The following is a 17,878-nucleotide window of genomic DNA, read 5'->3' as shown; positions in this document are numbered from 1 at the left end:
CAATTTACTAGTATCTTGTGTGAACCACCAAAAATCTTATATGGATCCCAGTTGAGGACCACTGATCTAGCTTATGTAAAAACAGATGTAAAAACAAACAAAGGGAAAAATACATAAAGACAGTAACAATAATAATAAAATGCCCTGATGCAGTATCTGGTAGTGGCTCTCATGGCTGTTGATCTTAACTGATTGGAAGTGTTTTGTCTTGGTATTAAAGATGGACTACAGCAAATATTCTGCTCAGTACCACATACTTACTTGTCAGTTGCTTGACCCTAACCAGTTGAGCATGTCTTTTAGTAGCTGATGATAAGTGCATCTTTGATTATCAGCAGGAGTAGTGGGAAAGTATCATAGAGGATGTTGAGAGGAATTCTTTGGGGTTTGAGTAATTTATCTATGGAAACATGGGTGTTTCATTCATCAACCTCAAAACAACCCTTATTCAAGAACCTTTTGGGCAGGATGGGCTACTTGATGTGAAGAGAATTCTAACTGGGCCCCACCTGCAAAGTTATGTGCTGTTTATCTTGATATGAGATCGCCATGTTGTGCACATATGGTTGTGATGCATGTGCCTGATGTACCCTTATCAGATGGGTAGTCATGATGGGTATACTGGACATTGTATATTTGTACCCCAGAGTCACTTTGATGGCATGCATTGCTCTCACTCAATAATAATAATAATAATAATAATAATAAAATCTTACCATATCCTTTGATAGTATTTGGATATTTTGGATCTGGCACAGAGATACAGCTCTTATCCTTGCCCTTAAATGAAATATTGTATTCAAACATTAGTATCATCTCAATGTAAAATATCATCATAATCATCATTTACTATCCACTTTTCTATGCTTGCATGGGTTGGACAGAATTGCTGAGGTTGATTTTCTATGACTGGATGCCTTTTCTGTCACCAGCCCTCACCTGTTTCTGAATAATCTTTATCCTTTATTTGTTTCAGTCATTAGACTGTGGCCATGCCAAGGCACTACCTTGAAGAATTTTTAATTGAATGAATCAAACCCCAGTACTTGTTTCTTTTTTGCTTTTTTAAAGCCTGACACTTATTCTATCACTCCCTTTTGCTGAACTGTGAAGTTACAAGGACGTAAACACACCAAAACTGGTTGTCACAAAGACCTGCACACACACATGATGAGCTTCTTCCAGTTTCTGTCTACCAAATCCACTCACAAGACTATAGTAGAAAACACTTGCCCAAGGTGCCATGCAGTGGGGCTGAACCCAGAACCTTTTGGTTGGGAAGCAAGCTTCTTACCGCACAGCCACACCTGCACCTTTAAGGTAATATTTTCGCCCATGACCAAGGATATTTTCATAGAAGATTGAAAACAGAAGTCACTGCTTGCATGACAGTGACACTTGCTCACAACTATCATGCTAAGTCAAAGCACAAAAATCAATACAATCACACACATACACATATGTATATATACACACACATACACATGCATATGTTTGTGTGTGTGTGTTTGTATAAATACATGTGTATTTAAGCATGGGTATGGCTATAACAGTAGACATTTGTCCTAGGTACTGTACGGTGGGACTGAACCTAAATCCATGTGGTTGGGAAGCATACTTCTTATTATACTGATATATGTAAGCTATGCCTGTGCCTTCAGTCAATATATATTTTTTTCTCCTAGATACAAGATCCTTTATAAATGAACAGTCTCTCTATCTCTGGTACAAGACAGACAATATCACATAGTCTGCTCTATGTGTGTGTATGTGCATGGCTCAGTGGTTAGAGCATCGGGCCCACATTCATGCGGTAATGTGTTTGATTCCTGGACTGGACTGTGTTTTGTGTTCTTGCGCAAGACACTTCATTTCACATTGCTCCCGTTCACTCATCTGTAGAGATGAGTTGCGATGTCACTAGTGCCAAGCTGTATCAGCCTTTACCTTTCCCTTGGATAATATTGGTGGTGTGGAGAGGGGAGGCTGGTATGCATGGGTGACTGCTGGTCTTCTATAAACAAATTTTCCCAGACTTGTATCTTGGAGGGGAACTTTCTAGGTGCAATACCATAGTCTTTCATGACCAAAGTGGGTCTTTACCCTTTATCTGTATGTAGTATGTGGTGAGATAGCTGGCAGCAATACAGATATACAGTCTGTGAATACAGATGAATCTTTAACAATCAGTGTGTAAAGAATTGTGTATGAACTGTTGGATGAGCAGACAAGTTTATGGGGAAAGTTGAATACAGTTAAGGTGTAGTATAATAATAATAATTATCATTATTATTATTATTATTATTATTATTATTAGCTGCTGCTGCTACTAATTTAAACTAAGAATGCAGGGAGCTGGAACAAATGCCATGAGGAATTCCATATAATGCTTTAACAATTCAGACTATCAACCTCCTCTTTAGATATGAAAAATTAAAAAACTTTTAAATCAACATTTTATATTTTGATTAATATCAAACTGGATTTGAAGTCAAAGCCTTAGTTTCTAAACTAAAAGTAACACTTTTATCTACTAGGCCACAGGCATGAGGAGTACACAAAACTACAACTATATAAAACAATGACTCATCTCAAGACATTTAACTCTTTCATAACCAAATTGAAATGCACTACCTATGTTTCAATTAATAAAGAATTTAGCAAAATGGCTTTGTCGTTATTAAGTTGAGAGCATAAATTCACAAGAAAGGTTTTAATTTAGATTGTTTTAAAATAGGAAGTTTATATCGTAGAACCAGGGCAGTCTCAAGTAGGTTGGTATCAAAGGGGTTAAACATAATATAAGCATAGAATTTAAAATGAATATTTAAAGACTTACATACCATTTTCTTCATATGCGAATGTAGGTGCAGAGTAAAGGCATAGCGCTTCAGCAATTTTGAAGGACAGTAAGGGCAATGATAATGTCCAGCTATCTGACCACAAGACCAGAAACATTTCACTATAGTTACATCTGAAATCAGTAAAGAAAATTACTTGGTTTCAAGTCCCTGATATGGAAATGATTTTACAATCAACAATGCAACTGCACACCATCTTAACACCAATTTCAATTTTGTAGTCTTAAAATTTTCCAACTCAATTTCTTCCCTCCACCATACCCCTACTCCATGCCAATGCATCCCATCTGGAATCCCCATGGTTACCCACGGGGAGAGGGGGAGAAGGCGAGGGAGATGGAGGAAGGGGAACAAGGAGGGGAGAATGAAGAACAGGAAGGGAGAAGGAAGGGAATAGGAGGGGAGAAGTAGGGAAGGGAAGGAAGGAGAGGAGTAAAGGGAAGAGGTCAAAGAGAGAAGTAGGAGTATGAGGAGTAATGGAGGAAAGGATGGGAGAGGAGGAAGAGTTGTGGAGGAAAGAGGAAGAGGAAAGGGGAGGAAGGAGAGAGGGAAGAGGAAATTGCGATGAGCATCAACAGCAGCAATAATCCCTTCCATCTCAGAAGTTCTTGAATTATGTAAGAAGAAATCTTTGAGTACCCACCTTCAGCTTGTACTGCATAGGAGAGATGTAGCAACTCTAGGTGATCTCTGACCCGGTGTGATTTTGTAGGTTTGAAGTGATTGATATCACAGAAGGGGCAATGGATCTTCCCATTGCAGCAGTTCTCAGCTGTACATATGTCCAAAATGATCTCTTGGCCTTTCAAAATGATGCCATGATGCTTGGACTGTAATGAAAACAAAAGAGAAAAGATTACATTTATTATTATGAAAGACAATGTGAGGAACATGACCCAGGAGGTTATGATGCTAAGCTACTAACCATATGGTTGCCAGTTCTAATTCTAATACAGTCACTATACTTTATCCCTCAGCAAGGGTCATAATTTGGTTTGTGTCAGTTTGGCTGAATCAACAAAAAATTAAAAAGACTTCCTCTGAAATGTTTCTACTTCATGGCTGAGTTCATTGGCGATATTAACTCATTTGTCACCATATTCCTGTTTAACATTTGCAGTCTTTGTTTCAATTAATTTTTTAAATACTCTCTTTACTCTTTTACTTGTTTCAGTCATTTGACTGCGACCATGCTGGAGCACCACCTTTAGTCGAGGAAATCGACCCTAGGACTTGTTCTTTGTAAGCCTAGTACTTATTCTATCGGTCTCTTTTGCCGAACCGCTAAGTTACGGGGACATAAACACACCAGCATCGATTGTCAAGCAATGTTGGGGGGACAAACACAGACACACAAATATATATATATATATATATACATACACATATACATATATACGACGGGCTTCTTTCAGTTTCTGTCTACCAAATCCACTCACAAGGCTTTGGTCGGCCCGAGGCTATAGTAAAAGACACTTGCCCAAGGTGCCACGCAGTGGGACTGAACCCGGAACCATGTGGTTGGTAAGCAAGCTTCTTACCACATGAAGAATTTAATAAAATAACTTTCTTGTTAGGGTTTGGGTCAACTTAGCATAAAATCTTGATGGAAGATTAGACCACTTCAAAACAGTAAGTTTATGTCATATAATGTGGGACGGTCTCAGGCTAGTTGGTATCAAAAGGGTTAATGCTTGTTTCTGTGATTTCCCTGTTGTTGATGACTATCAACAAGTATTGAAATATTTGGGTTTCAGCTTTGATATAAAAGTAGTCATAAATTTCTGAGCTGCTCTACAACCATCTGGTTTCCATATTTGGTCAGAAATTGTAAGAGGTCAGGAGCGGATGTGTGGGTGAATGAATGAATCGATGGATGGATGCATGTTTGTGTGTGGCTCCTTGCCTTGACATTTGTACACTGGTTGTACACAATTCATACTAAAAAATGTGTTACTCATTTGCAATCTTCCATAAAAACATGCCTGGTCATTGAACTATTTGTGTTCAAACTTTCATCTTTTACTTGTTTCAGTTGTGAGAATGTGGCCATGCTGGGGCAACACATTGAAGAATTTTTTTTTTAATCAAATGAATCAACCCCAGTACTTCTCTTTTTTTTTAAGCCTGGACCTTATTAGATGGTCTCTTTTGGCAAACTGCTAAGATATGAAGGCATAAACACACCAACACCAGTGGTGGCGGACAAACAAAGACACACATATATGACATGCTTCTTTCAGTTTCCATCCACCAAATCCACTCACAAGGCTTTGGCTGGCCCAAGATTCCACACAGTGGGACTGAACCCAGTACCGTGTGGAAGCAAGCTTCTTACCACACAGCCAAAAACTGAAACCAGATGGAAGTAGGGAAGCATGGAAATTTAGGATGCCTTTATGGCTTTATATCAAAGTTGGAACCAAATACCACAAAACTTGCTGCTGGTCATTCATCAATAACAGAAATCACATTAATAAATGATTCTGCTACATTAACTCTTTAGCATTCAGATTACTCTGCCAAATGTAATTTTTGCTTATTCACGTTTTGAATTAATCATACAATATTTCATAGCTTTGAAATTTTGATGTGCTTGTATATTTTTAGCATAACAATATAGATTAGATGTGAGAAGCCAAATCCGACCAGTTTGTGTATAAAACAGGTTTGGGCCGGATACGGCCGGTTATTTATTCACATTATTCTTATTTTAATTGTGTTAATAAACAGTATATTTTTTAATTATATCAATAAATAATGTCTGTTATATTAATTATTCTTATTTTAATTACATTCACAAACAAACAATATACATAAACTAATCAAGCTGTTTACAATTGTTTTCAGTTTAATTACAATGTCTGTTATTACATAGGGGTAAAAATTTTGGGTGGGAGTAAGTATTCAAGTGTTTTAGGTGGATGCACCTGTCTCTTCTTTAATCTCTCTTTATCTCCATCCACTGTACCTGCCACCTCTCCTCTCTCTCTGTAACTCCACCCAATATACCTGCCCTCCTTCATTTAAAATCTCTCTCTCTCTCTACCTAATGTACTTGCAACTGCTTCTCTCTCTCTACCTAATGTACTTGCAACTGCTTCTCTCTCATCCTCTAAGTTCCCCCAATGTACATACCTCTCATCTTTTAAGCTCTGTTCTTTTCCTCTCTCTCTCTAAACCCACCCATTATCTCATTATACCCAATTTCTAGCAAGGTACCACCGGATTCATCTGAGAATATAAAAATAAACCTGCACCATACCTATGAACCAGGTGTTAACCCCTGGTACAGTGGTTCCTTTCTGATCTCTTTTCTTTTTTATTTTTCTATAGCTTAGTTAGAAAGAGAAGGACAACATCCATGACGCCCCATCCATGACCCTAAGACTGGTGGAAAGAAGGAAATAGAGTTCACTTCAGACTGGAGAGCAGGCTAGGATTCTTGCAACAGAGTAAAGTTTGCTAAAAGCACTTGAGAGTCAAGAGGTAGTGTTACACATGAAACTTACCACCAAGGAACAAACAGCCCACCTGAATTTCACTAACAAAGCTATATAGATGACCTAACACTGCACAATGGAATTGAACTCATGGTCATATAGACATGTAACAAACTCCTTAACCACATATCCATGCCTGTTTTAGGAGGTTAATTGTTAGGCTGTCATAAATATAAACAATGAGATGAAACAAAGAGACATTATATTTGTATAAAGGACGGCACTAGTTTCCATGGCAATGGGCAGTACACATGCAATCAGGTAAGTGAAGTATATGTTGGAAGATGATACAAATGCAATCAATTAGAGTAACAGGTGCTGCATTTATAAGAAATATTGACTGCTTTGTAAAGGAGTGACTGAGAACATTATTGTTTCAGACATGTTTCTAAGGTGACAATATATATCTTTTATCTTTTACTTGTTTCAGTCATTAGACTGTGGCCAAGCTGGTGCACTGCCCTGAAGAATTTTTAGTTGAAAGAATATTTTTTTTTTATCCTGGTTCTTATTCTCTCCATCTCTTTTGCCAAACCACTAAGTCATGGGAACATAAACACACCAATACTTGTAGTCAAACAGTGTTGGAGAACAAACACAGACACAAAGACACACACATGTATGTATATATGTATTCTTTTATTTGGTTTAGGCATTTGACTGTGGCCATGTTCGAGCACCACCTTTAGTCGAACGAATCAACTTCAAGACTTATTCCTTGTAAGCTTAGTACTTATTTTATTGGTCTCTTTTGCCAAACTGCTAAGTTACAGGGATGTAAACACACCAACATCGGTTGTCAAGTGATGGTGAGGGGAACAAACACAGACACACAAACATATACATATATATATATATATATATATATATATATACGATGGGCTTCTTTCAATTTCCGTCTACCAGATCCACTCACGAGGCTTTGGTTGGCCCAAGGCTATAGTAGAAGACACATGCCCATGGTGCCATGGAGTGGGACTAAACTCAGAATCATGTGGTTGGGAAGCAAGCGTCTTACCACACAGCCATGCTTGCATGCATGCATATATATATAGGGTACGATGGGTAAATTGTCGCCATTTTATATTTTTAATTTCGTGCATGTGCACTTTTTGTTTTTGATTTTGTCAACTACACAGTATAGTAGGGTCAGTTGGGCACCGTCTGTGAGAAAATCAACACCATGACGCAATTCACTCAGCCAGAAATTTGGAAACAACATGCTGTACTGCTTGGCATTCACACCAGAAGCTCCAATATGAACATTTCAGAGTGTTTGGATGTCAACCTGAGGACAGTGCAGAGGATTTGGAAAGAGTTGGATAGGTCTAATGGCGACTACAAAAGTATGGCAGCTCAGAAAACTCACTCTGATTGGTCTGATAAGAAAAGAACTCCTGAATTAGTTGGTGAGATCTAGGCTATGATTGACAATGATCCCTCCAGGTCAATCAGGTCCATTGCCAGGGACATGGGAGTGTCTGAGTTTCTTACCAGACAGGTAGTGCATGAAGACATTCACTATTCCCCGTACAAGATGAGAAAGGGCCAATTTTTATCCCAAGCTATCAAGGACAAGAGAAGAGACCATGCTATGAAGCTTTTGAACAAACTCAAGCATCCCCTCCAACCAAACATGCTTTAGTTTCTGCCAAGATCAGATGGTGAACACAGAACAACCGCTGACTTGCCATGTTCCCAAAACATGTACCAAGAGTGATAAAAATCAAATATCCAGTCAACATCATGGTGTTTGGAGTGATCACTAATGATGGCGACATTATGCTTCCATTCATCTTCCCACACAGCCTCACACTCAATGCAGAGGCCTACATCAAGTGCCTGCAGGATGTAGTGCTGCCCTGGGTCAAGAGGGTGGCTGCTGGAAGACCCTATATCTGGCAACAGGACTCTGCACCATACTACACAAGGAGAACTCAGTCATGGCTGTCAGACAATTTCTGTGACGACATCACCCCTAACATCTTGCCACCTAACTCCCCAGACTGCAACCTCTTTGATTATTATGCGTGGGGCACAGTTGAGCAAGAAACTAACCAAACTCCTTGTAACACCAAAGATGAACTGAAGGCAAAGATTATGGCAGCATTCACCAACTTAGACAAGGAGACCAGAGTTACAGAAGGTTCCGAAGTCGTCCGGAGGCTATGGTTGAAGCCGATCGTGATTTTATTAAATAAATTTACTCTTTAGTATTTCAAGATATTTTTAAGTAATTTTAGTAAATATATCTCTTAAAATGAGATGTCAGTGTTATTTTGATTTCTGTGTAAATTAGGTGACAATTTATTCACTGCACTCTGTATATGCACAATAGGCTTCTTTCAGTTTCTGTCAACCAAATACACCCACAAGGCCTTGGTCAGCCCAAGGTTATAATCGAAAATACTTGCCAAAAGTGCTATGCAGTTGGACTGAACCCAGAACCATGTGGTTGGGAAGCAAGTATCTTCAATTATAGTACCAGGTTGACAAATTCTTATGAGTGAATCTGGTCAACAGAAACTGAAAGGAGCCCACAATGTGTATTTGTGTGTGTGTGTGTGTGTGTGTGTGTGTGTGTGTGTGTGTGTGTGTGTAGGCGTGTTAATGGAAACAGGGAAAATAGAACTCAAAATATGAATATATGTATATTTTTAATATTGATAAATATATATATCATCATCATCCTTTAATGTCCATTTTCCATGCTGGCAAGGGTTGGATGGTGTGGCCAGAGCTGACAAGCCAGAAAGCTGCACCAGGTTCCAGTCTGATTTGGCTTAGTTCCTATAACTGCATGTCCTTCTTAATGCCAACCACTTTACACTGTGTGCTGAGTACTTCCAACATGACATTGGCATGAGTGCTTTTACATGGCACCAACATGAATGCTTTATATGTGACGCCAGCCATAGTGCTTTTTATGTGGTACTGGCACAGTGCTCTTGCAGGCTGATCCTTATTATCAGGTTACAAATGTCGTCACTTTTCCTGTCAACAAATCCTCCACTTGCCTTGCACCTCCAAAAATGGGTGGAAACAAGAAATCCTTTACTAGAAAAACAAGAGTTAGCAACAAGAAGGACATCCTGCTTTAAAAAAATACCTCAATAAAATATTCACCTAACTCATATTAGCATTGGAAATAGGTGTAAAATGAACAAACTAGAAAGATATCTGACATTTCCCAGGAAATATGGTATTAGTTGATGGCAATTTTTGTTGGATAGAATCATGGTAATTTCTGCATAAATTTATGATTTCAAACACAATGTCAGTATTATTTGTAACAGAGTTACATTGTATTTTTACTGCTTAAAATATTATTTGTATTAAAAAAAAACTACAATAAAAGGAAATAATACAAAGGCATTCCAGTCATGAAAACCCAGTCCATCATCATCATCATTAATGTCTGTTTTCCATGCTGGTATGAGTTGGATGGTTTGATAGAAGCTGGTTAGGCAAAAGACTGCACCAGGCTTCAATGACTGTTTTGGGCATGGTTTTTTATATGCTCTTCTCAATATCAATGACCTTACATGACACCAACACTGGTGACCTCTGTTTGGTATTGTTTTTACAGCTGGATGCCCTTCAAAACGCCAACACACACACACACACACACACAGAGTCAAGTGGTGATCTGCCCTTGGAAAGGCACTATGCATGTGAACTTTCTCCATACAACCTGGGGTGCCCCTACCTTCGACTGCTACTGTTAAGTAGATTACTGGAACTTTTGGCTTCTATGGCTAGACTTGGGATGGAGACTGGAGTAGTTTCTCATTACCTTCTCCAGACAGGTGGGTTTTGAACTCAGAATGTAAGGAGCCAGAAGGTATACCATAGCACATTTCTGCCGACATGCCAACAATTTTGCCACACTCCCACCCGCAGAGCAACATGAAATAAAGTGTCAGTACAAATTAACCATTCCAGACTCTACTTATGCAGCTTCTCTAACAACATTTTAGAGTAATTTGTTACATTTGACCTGAGTCAAAAATTCTGGTATCATTCAAGACATTTTAGCATAACACAATATATATTGGATCAGGTAATGAAGGTCACAGAGACGGTCATAACCCAACTAATTAGGGAGAGAGTCAGTTTAGATGAGATGCAGTTTGACAACTGGTATTGGTGTGTTTATGTCCCCATAACTTAGCAGTTTGGCAAAAGAGACTGATAGAATAAGTACTAGGCTTAAAAAATATAAGTCCTGAGGTTGATTTGTTTGGCTAAAAACCTTCAAGGCTCCAGCATGGCTACAGTCAAATGACTGAAAGAAGTAAAAGAATAAAAATATATACATGATGGGCTTCTTCAGGCTTCCATCTACCAAATGCATTTAGAAGGTTTTGGTTAGTCTGGGGCTATAGTAGAAGACACCTGCTCAAGGTACCATACAGTGGATCTAAACCCGAAACTTTACAGTTGGGAAGTAAATTTTTCAACTACATGGTTATGTCTAATTTATAAGAAAATATATATTGCTTATTACAAGTACAGGTGTGACAGTATGGGGTAAAGTAATTTGCTTTGAATCCGTTCCCAATGCGAAAGATTGTGTGTAAATGTCTTCTATCTCTAATCATCTGTCACACTACTTTCACTCAGTGCACTTACCTACACATCCACCTTTTCCACTCTTTTATCCTATTCTGTCTTATAGTCATGTTGTACCTGGACCTCACATCTCTTTCTCACTTTCCAGGTGGACAAGCCATGTATTAACCTCTTCAGCAAGACACCTGCTCCTCTTCCTCTATCATAGCTTCTTATCCGTTCTATACCCAGCTTAGTTGATGGGTCTTATGGATACTTGGCAACCTCATTGGTGCTGGTGCCATGTAAAAAGCACCCAGTACACTGTTAAGTGGTTGGCGTTAGAAAGAGAATCCAGAAACCATGCCAAAGCAGACAGAACCTGCCAGAGACTTCTGGCTCGTCTGTTCTTGTCAAACCATTTAACCCATGCCAGCACGAAAAAAAGGACGTTAATGATAATGATGATGCTACGTGTGTTTATAAATGCACACTCCATCAGGATTTAGTAACTTTCAACAATATCTAAGAACTTTAATGTGTGCTCCTCATTTTGGAGATGGTTAGTTGAGAAGCCTGTGAAAAAAAAAGGGAGTGAATTTAGTTGCATTTTTATTGGACAAGTACAGTATACATCGCTATAATCAGCTCTACAGCAGTGGTTTATCGAGCAGAGAAAATATCGAAGACGTAAATCAAGTGTTTCGTCTTCATCAATATATATGGTACATGGGCAGGAGGTACGGACGTTGACGAGAGAAACACAGACTGGCAAAAACAGAGAAATAATAACTAATGATTATGATAATTATAAAGGAAGAGACGACTGTAGTTGAATGAATGTTCTACAGTATATTACTGGTACTTTTATGGAAGCTTCCCTGGAGGAATTAGAACTCAGAATGTAATAGGTTGAAAGTAAATATTGCTAAGTATATAGCCTTGATAACTCATCCATCACCCACAAATCATAAGTAGACAAGTAAATGTGATTAGGTGACATTCATGCTTGTTTTGTAAAGGGAAGTAACTAACAAACGTACAAACCTACAAATAAAACGTGAAAAAGGAGCTCACATGGGAAACAGTATCTTTGTCTTTATGTGTATGTATGTATAGATATATATATACACACACAAACAAACATCGTTAAAGGAGGATAATGATTGTGTGGTGGTATGTGCGTAGGAGGTTGTTAGGCATGTTTTTACTTTTAACTGCGAAAATGAAAATGGTGTAATCGAGAACAAACAACAAGGAAGCTAATCTTCAACTTTCCTACCTATGAAGAAACGATTAGTGAATGCGCTTTTCGATTTCTTATTAAACGTCATCCTTAATTAGGAAGACATTGGGCAAAATATAAATGTAATATCATAACCTATACAAATATATGCGAATGTAGGTGTTTATGCATTCCTGTACATGAGTATACATTACTACAAATTTTTGTATATACTCATTTCAGCAGATACCAATAGCTTTTTATACTCGCACTAAAAACACGACTCTACCTAAGCCACGAATTTTTGTGTGTCTTTTGTGACTTTTATATGCAGTGGCACTGAAATCGTCTACACGCGTTTCTGTGTGACATGTATAGTCTATTGAATAGACAGAGAAAAATGTGTGATCTGTGTTAAACCCGAAACGGGAGTGCTGGGTTAATAAATTCGGTGTCTCAAACTTGCATTATTGCTACAAACAATGATATATAAAACAAATAATTGTTACCGTGGAATTTTCTTGTTCGCTCATGTTCGTTTTTTAAGGTACGAACACACATACATACATATACGTGTATATATATATATGTGTGTGTGAGTGTATATCTATATAAATATATATATAAATATCCGTCGTTGATTTTAAATAAATTAATTAGAATTTACTTAGCCATAACAGTTCAAAACCTGTGTGGAACTCTCCTGGCAACTTTGTAAACAAGGGAGATAATGCTTGCTGCTTCTGGATTCCAAGTATTTATTAATTTTGTGTGTGTATGTGTCATTTAATTGTTATAATTAATTATGAGTGTTGCTGAATTATGTGTCATAGGTTATTACTTATTAACGGGAAGATGATATATTTTAAACAACAAGAAATTCATGGCTGTCAGTTGTATGAATTAATTTATCTCCTTTCAATGAATATTTTAGATATAGAGTAGATTTGCACAGACCAAAAATTTAATGCTTTTTATCTCTTTGCATAGATCTAACCACTTATCTGTAAATAAATACCTACTTTAATGCAACAAGATAGATGCACAAATACACATAAATCACTGTTTCTTAACCAACTTTTCTGCATTTCAATCCTTGACCAGTTCACTATCCTGGTTTTTCCCTACATATGATAAGAAAAAAGTTGTCCTGTCTACAATGAATCGTTGTAGAGAATTAATTGGATTGAATTATCTGCTTTATATTAATTTAACATTAAACAACCTTAAAATCAATAAAGAAATTAAATTTAGCTAAAATGGTGTGAATTGTAATAATGAATTTTTCTACTAAAACACAATTTCGTCATTAGAATCCCTAAATTTACTACTCAAGAAATTTCTTCCTAGAGGGAATCTCCCCAGAATTGCAGACTTGCACAAACTTGTGCACAGATGTTTTAGAGAAATCTAACATGTTAAACTTGAGTATCTTACAACAAACGTTTCAAAGTAGTTGGTATTGACAGCTCAGTAAAATGAAAGGTGACTGTATAACAATGGTTCTTTAACTTTAAGTTAGTCAAGGTAAGCATCCACAAAAATAAACTTTTAAGGATTATCGCAAAAAAGTATTGGCATTAGTTGACCCCCCACCCACAAAAGACTGAAAGTCTTTTTTACAAATTTGATGACATATAAAGCCCATGAATATATAAGACCATACACTTAAATCCAAGTTCATCAAGAAATACTAAGAGAGAATTTTTAGTTCTTTTAATTATTTTAATTATTCTGCTATGGTACAGCAGAAAAAAAATCTTGGACAAGATGTCTGACAACAACAGCAGGAAAGCCTTTTTTTATAATGATACTACATTTTTTGTCTCATTTTACTTTTATATTTGTAAATTAAACCCAAACACCTAAAAGCAAACATATTACATCAAATAGAATGTCTCATGGCATTTGTTCCTTTCCCAACAACAAAGGTTATGTTTACCATTTTCTCACAATTCATCATTGTTCTCCTTGCTTTCATCATTCCATTATAATTTTGACTGTAAACAGTGCCCAAAAAACTCTCCTTGCTTCCTGGTATAGTTTACCACTTTTAGTTTGTAAGGAATTGTATAAATAAAGCATTTCCCTTCCAGAGCCTTAATATTGAGGGTAAAATCTTTCACAACTATTAACCATGTATTTGTATTACCTTCCTATAAGTGGTTACATTCAATTTACAAAACTAAATGAACAATAATAATGGTTTCAAATTTTGGAACAAGGCCAATAGTTTTGGAGGGGAGGGGGAAGTCGATTACGGTACATCAACTCCAGTACTTGACTGGTACTTAGTTTATCAATCCTGAAAGGATGAAAGACATAGATAATCTGAGCAGAATTTGAAATCAGAACATAAAAACGAATAAAATGCTGCCAAGCATTTTGCCCAGCATGCTTTTGATTCTGCCCACTCCCCTACCTTAAACTGAAAAATTATGATAAAATAAGTAAAAAAACACAGCATGATTATCAAAAATATTTCTTCCTGCTGTTTTAGTTACCGTTTTATTTTTTTCCCCCAAGAACTTTTTTCTACAAAACTAATTACATCATCATCATCATCATCATTATCATCTAACGTCTGTTTTCCATGCTAGCATGGGTTGGACGGTTCGACCGGGGTCTGGGAAGCCAAGAGGCTGTGCCAGGCTCCAGTCTGATCTGGCAGTGTTTCTACAGCTGGATGCCCTTCCTAACGCCAACCACTCCGTGAGTATAGTGGGTGCTTTTTACGTGCCACCAGCACAGGAGCCTGAGGAGGCTGGCAAACGGCCACGATCGGTTGGTGCCTTTTACGTGTCACCAACACGGACACCAGTCAAGCAGCGCTGGCATCAGCCACATTCGGATGGTGCTTTTTACGTACCACCAGCACCGGTATCATAACTACAATTTCCATTTGATTTTTATTTTGATGTTGGTGTTGACGTACTTGACTCAATAGGTCTCCTCTACGATCCAAGGTTAGCACAGTAGGCCATCCTGCGAGCCATGAACTTACTTCATTTGTTGGGTCTTTGCAATCACAGCATATCTCCAGAGGTCAAAGTCTTTCATCATTTCCTCTGTGAGGTCCAATGTACCACTGACATAGGTATCACAACTACGATATCCATTTGATTTTTACTTTGATGTTGACATACTTGACTCAGTAGGTCTCATCAAGCACAGCAGGTCACCCTACGATCCAATGTTAGCACAGCAGGCCGTCCTGCGAGCCATGAACTCACTTCATTTGTCAGGTCTTCGCAGTCACAGCATATCTCCAGAGGTCTCAGTCTTTCGTCATAGCATCTGTGAGGCCCAATGTTCGAAGGTCATGCTTGACCACCTTATCCCATGTCTTCCTGGGTCTACCTCTACCCTGGATTCCTTCAACAGTTTGGGAGTAGCACTTTTTCAAACATCTCTCCACATCCATACATAGTACATGACCATACCAACGCAAATGTCTCTCCTGCACGCCACATTCGATGCTTCTTATGTCCAACTTTTCTCTCAGGGTGCTTACACTCTGTCGTGCATGGACACTGACATTACACATCCAGCGGATCATGCTAGCTTATTTCTTTTGAGCCTATGCATGTCCTCCGCAGTCACAGCCCATGTTTCACTACCGTGAAGCATGGCGGTTCGCACACATGCATCGTACAATCTACCTTTCACTCTGAGCGAGAGACCCTTTGTCACCAGTAGGGGTAGGAGCTTTCTAAACTTTGCCCAGGCTATTCTTATTCTAGTGGTAACACTCTCTGAGCATCCACCCCCACTACTAACTTGGTCACCTAGGTAGCAGAAACTATCAACTACTTCTAGTGTCTGTCCCTGGAGTGTAATTGAATTTGTTTTCTGAGTATCCGTGGTGTCTATTGTCCCTGTGCATCTGCCGCACATGAAAGCTATCTTCTCGGTTAATTTTCCTTTGATATTGCTGCACCTCTTATGTGTCCATAGCTTACACTGGGTACATCATATGGAGTTTCTACCTACACCTTTTCTACAGATCGAGCAGAGCCACCTACCTAAGGGGATGTGTGGTGAGTTCGTCTTCCTACTTACTAGAACTTTGGTCTTTACTACATTGATTCTAAACCTAGCTTCCACTCATGAAAGTTCTTTTTAGTATTACCTAATGAAACTGGACCAAGGAGAGAAGGTCTACATACCATAGTAAACACCAAATGCATAAAGTGGCAATGGGTCATGAGCATAGCTAAGAGTTTTTGATATGCAACAATGAATGATGTTAATACTGCTGAGCTACACTGTGATGATGGTCAATGTCAACAACAACATATGATTATCACTCTAATTTCAAGTTTATAAGCATAAAGCCTTTTATAACTATTTCAACTTTAGGCTCAAAGCTGGGAATTTTGAGAGAAGGGTGTTAGTTAACGTGACATGGGCATTATTGTCAATAGCAATTTGCGTTGGACAAAACACATTGCTAAAATTGCCAAGAAGGCTGAGAGTGTCTTGGCATCACTCACCAAGTCCTTTGTGAGCCGCTCTCCAGCTATCTATCTGAGCCTTTATATAGCTATGGTGTGATCTCACCTGGAATTTGCATCACCGGTCTGGAACCCCTATCTTTCCCAGGATATTAATCAACTGGAAACCATTCAGTGACGTGCAACCAAGAGAATACTCTCCATCAGGCATTTGCCATATTCTGAATGCCTTACTTCCCTGGGCATGGATACATTGAAATTCCAACGTCTGGCAGCTGACTTGGCAGACACCCATAAAATTATTAACCATCTTACAAACAATAACTCTGAACACCTTTTCAAACTCCACCTGTCTAACACCCGTGAACATGTTTACAAAGTCAGAAGACAGCAGAGCTCCCATGACTTTCAGAAACATTTTTTCATGCTAAGGGTTGCTGAAGCATGGAACAAACTGCCAGCATCAGTTGTTAGTTGTCGGAGCACTGCATCCTTCAAAACTTCCATGCTTCCTGAGATTCGTCAACACTACACCTGATTTTCTCCCCTCCATACACACGCAAGCATGTATCTGACTCATACACTGTTCTCTTTCCAGACATTTGTATATTACTGCATATGCTTTATATGCACTTTTGATAAGTTGTGGTGCACCTGAGCACTGTATACAATAATTTCATTATTATTATTATTTTAATACCATCAACAAAACAGTACTCAACTGGTGCTTTATTTTATTGACCCAGGAGGAGTGAAAAACAAAACTGACCTTGGTAGAAATGGCATTCAGAAGTAAAATGCTTAAAAAAATAATCATAAAGTATTATTTCTGAGGGCGAAATAATTCTGTCAATTCAATGTTCATTTTCCATGTAGAAATAAGATATGTATGGCAGGTATGACATAAATAGACTAGTGTATGTACAAACATACATATATATGAATGTGTTCATGTGTGCATGCATACAGGCATGCATATCTCTCAGAATTAGTGAAATTTTCAAAAACAAACAAACATGAACACACTTCACACTCTGTAATGGTACTTAAAAAGTAGAACGATTTTTTGCCCTTATGGTAACATATTTAATACATTCTTGATGTGATCTCACAGGACATGAAACTAATATAGTTTAAATGGTCTCTATATTAAGATTAAAAGGCACAGAGAGATTGTGCTTGTCTAATATCAAAAAAATCACTAAAAACCTACCTGCTGAACCAAACTCATTTATAAACTTTATTTTATAGACCTATAATATTCATAACATTTGCAAT

At 38.0% G+C, this 17,878-nt stretch overlaps 1 protein-coding gene across 1 annotated transcript in view; it reads right to left on the bottom strand.

Annotated features, from left to right (window-relative positions):
- The window catches only part of LOC115217962, a 28,465-nt gene extending 15,617 nt beyond the window's left edge, over positions 1 to 12,848 (bottom strand). Inside the window, exons 1-4 of the mRNA XM_029787683.2 lie at positions 12,653 to 12,848; positions 3,505 to 3,691; positions 2,844 to 2,974; positions 717 to 780 (exon numbers count right to left, since the gene is read on the bottom strand). Coding sequence (XP_029643543.1) covers positions 717 to 780; positions 2,844 to 2,974; positions 3,505 to 3,691; positions 12,653 to 12,676 — 406 coding nt within the window. The 5' untranslated portion in view covers positions 12,677 to 12,848. The remainder of the gene's footprint in view (positions 1 to 716; positions 781 to 2,843; positions 2,975 to 3,504; positions 3,692 to 12,652) is intronic.
- Between the last annotated feature and the right edge of the window lie 5,030 nt (positions 12,849 to 17,878).

Source organism: Octopus sinensis, linkage group LG12 (assembly GCF_006345805.1).
Source record: "Octopus sinensis linkage group LG12, ASM634580v1, whole genome shotgun sequence".
Lineage (NCBI taxonomy): Eukaryota > Metazoa > Mollusca > Cephalopoda > Octopoda > Octopodidae > Octopus > Octopus sinensis.
Note: the sequence above shows the minus strand (reverse complement) of the source record. Positions and strands in the feature narration are given on the sequence as shown.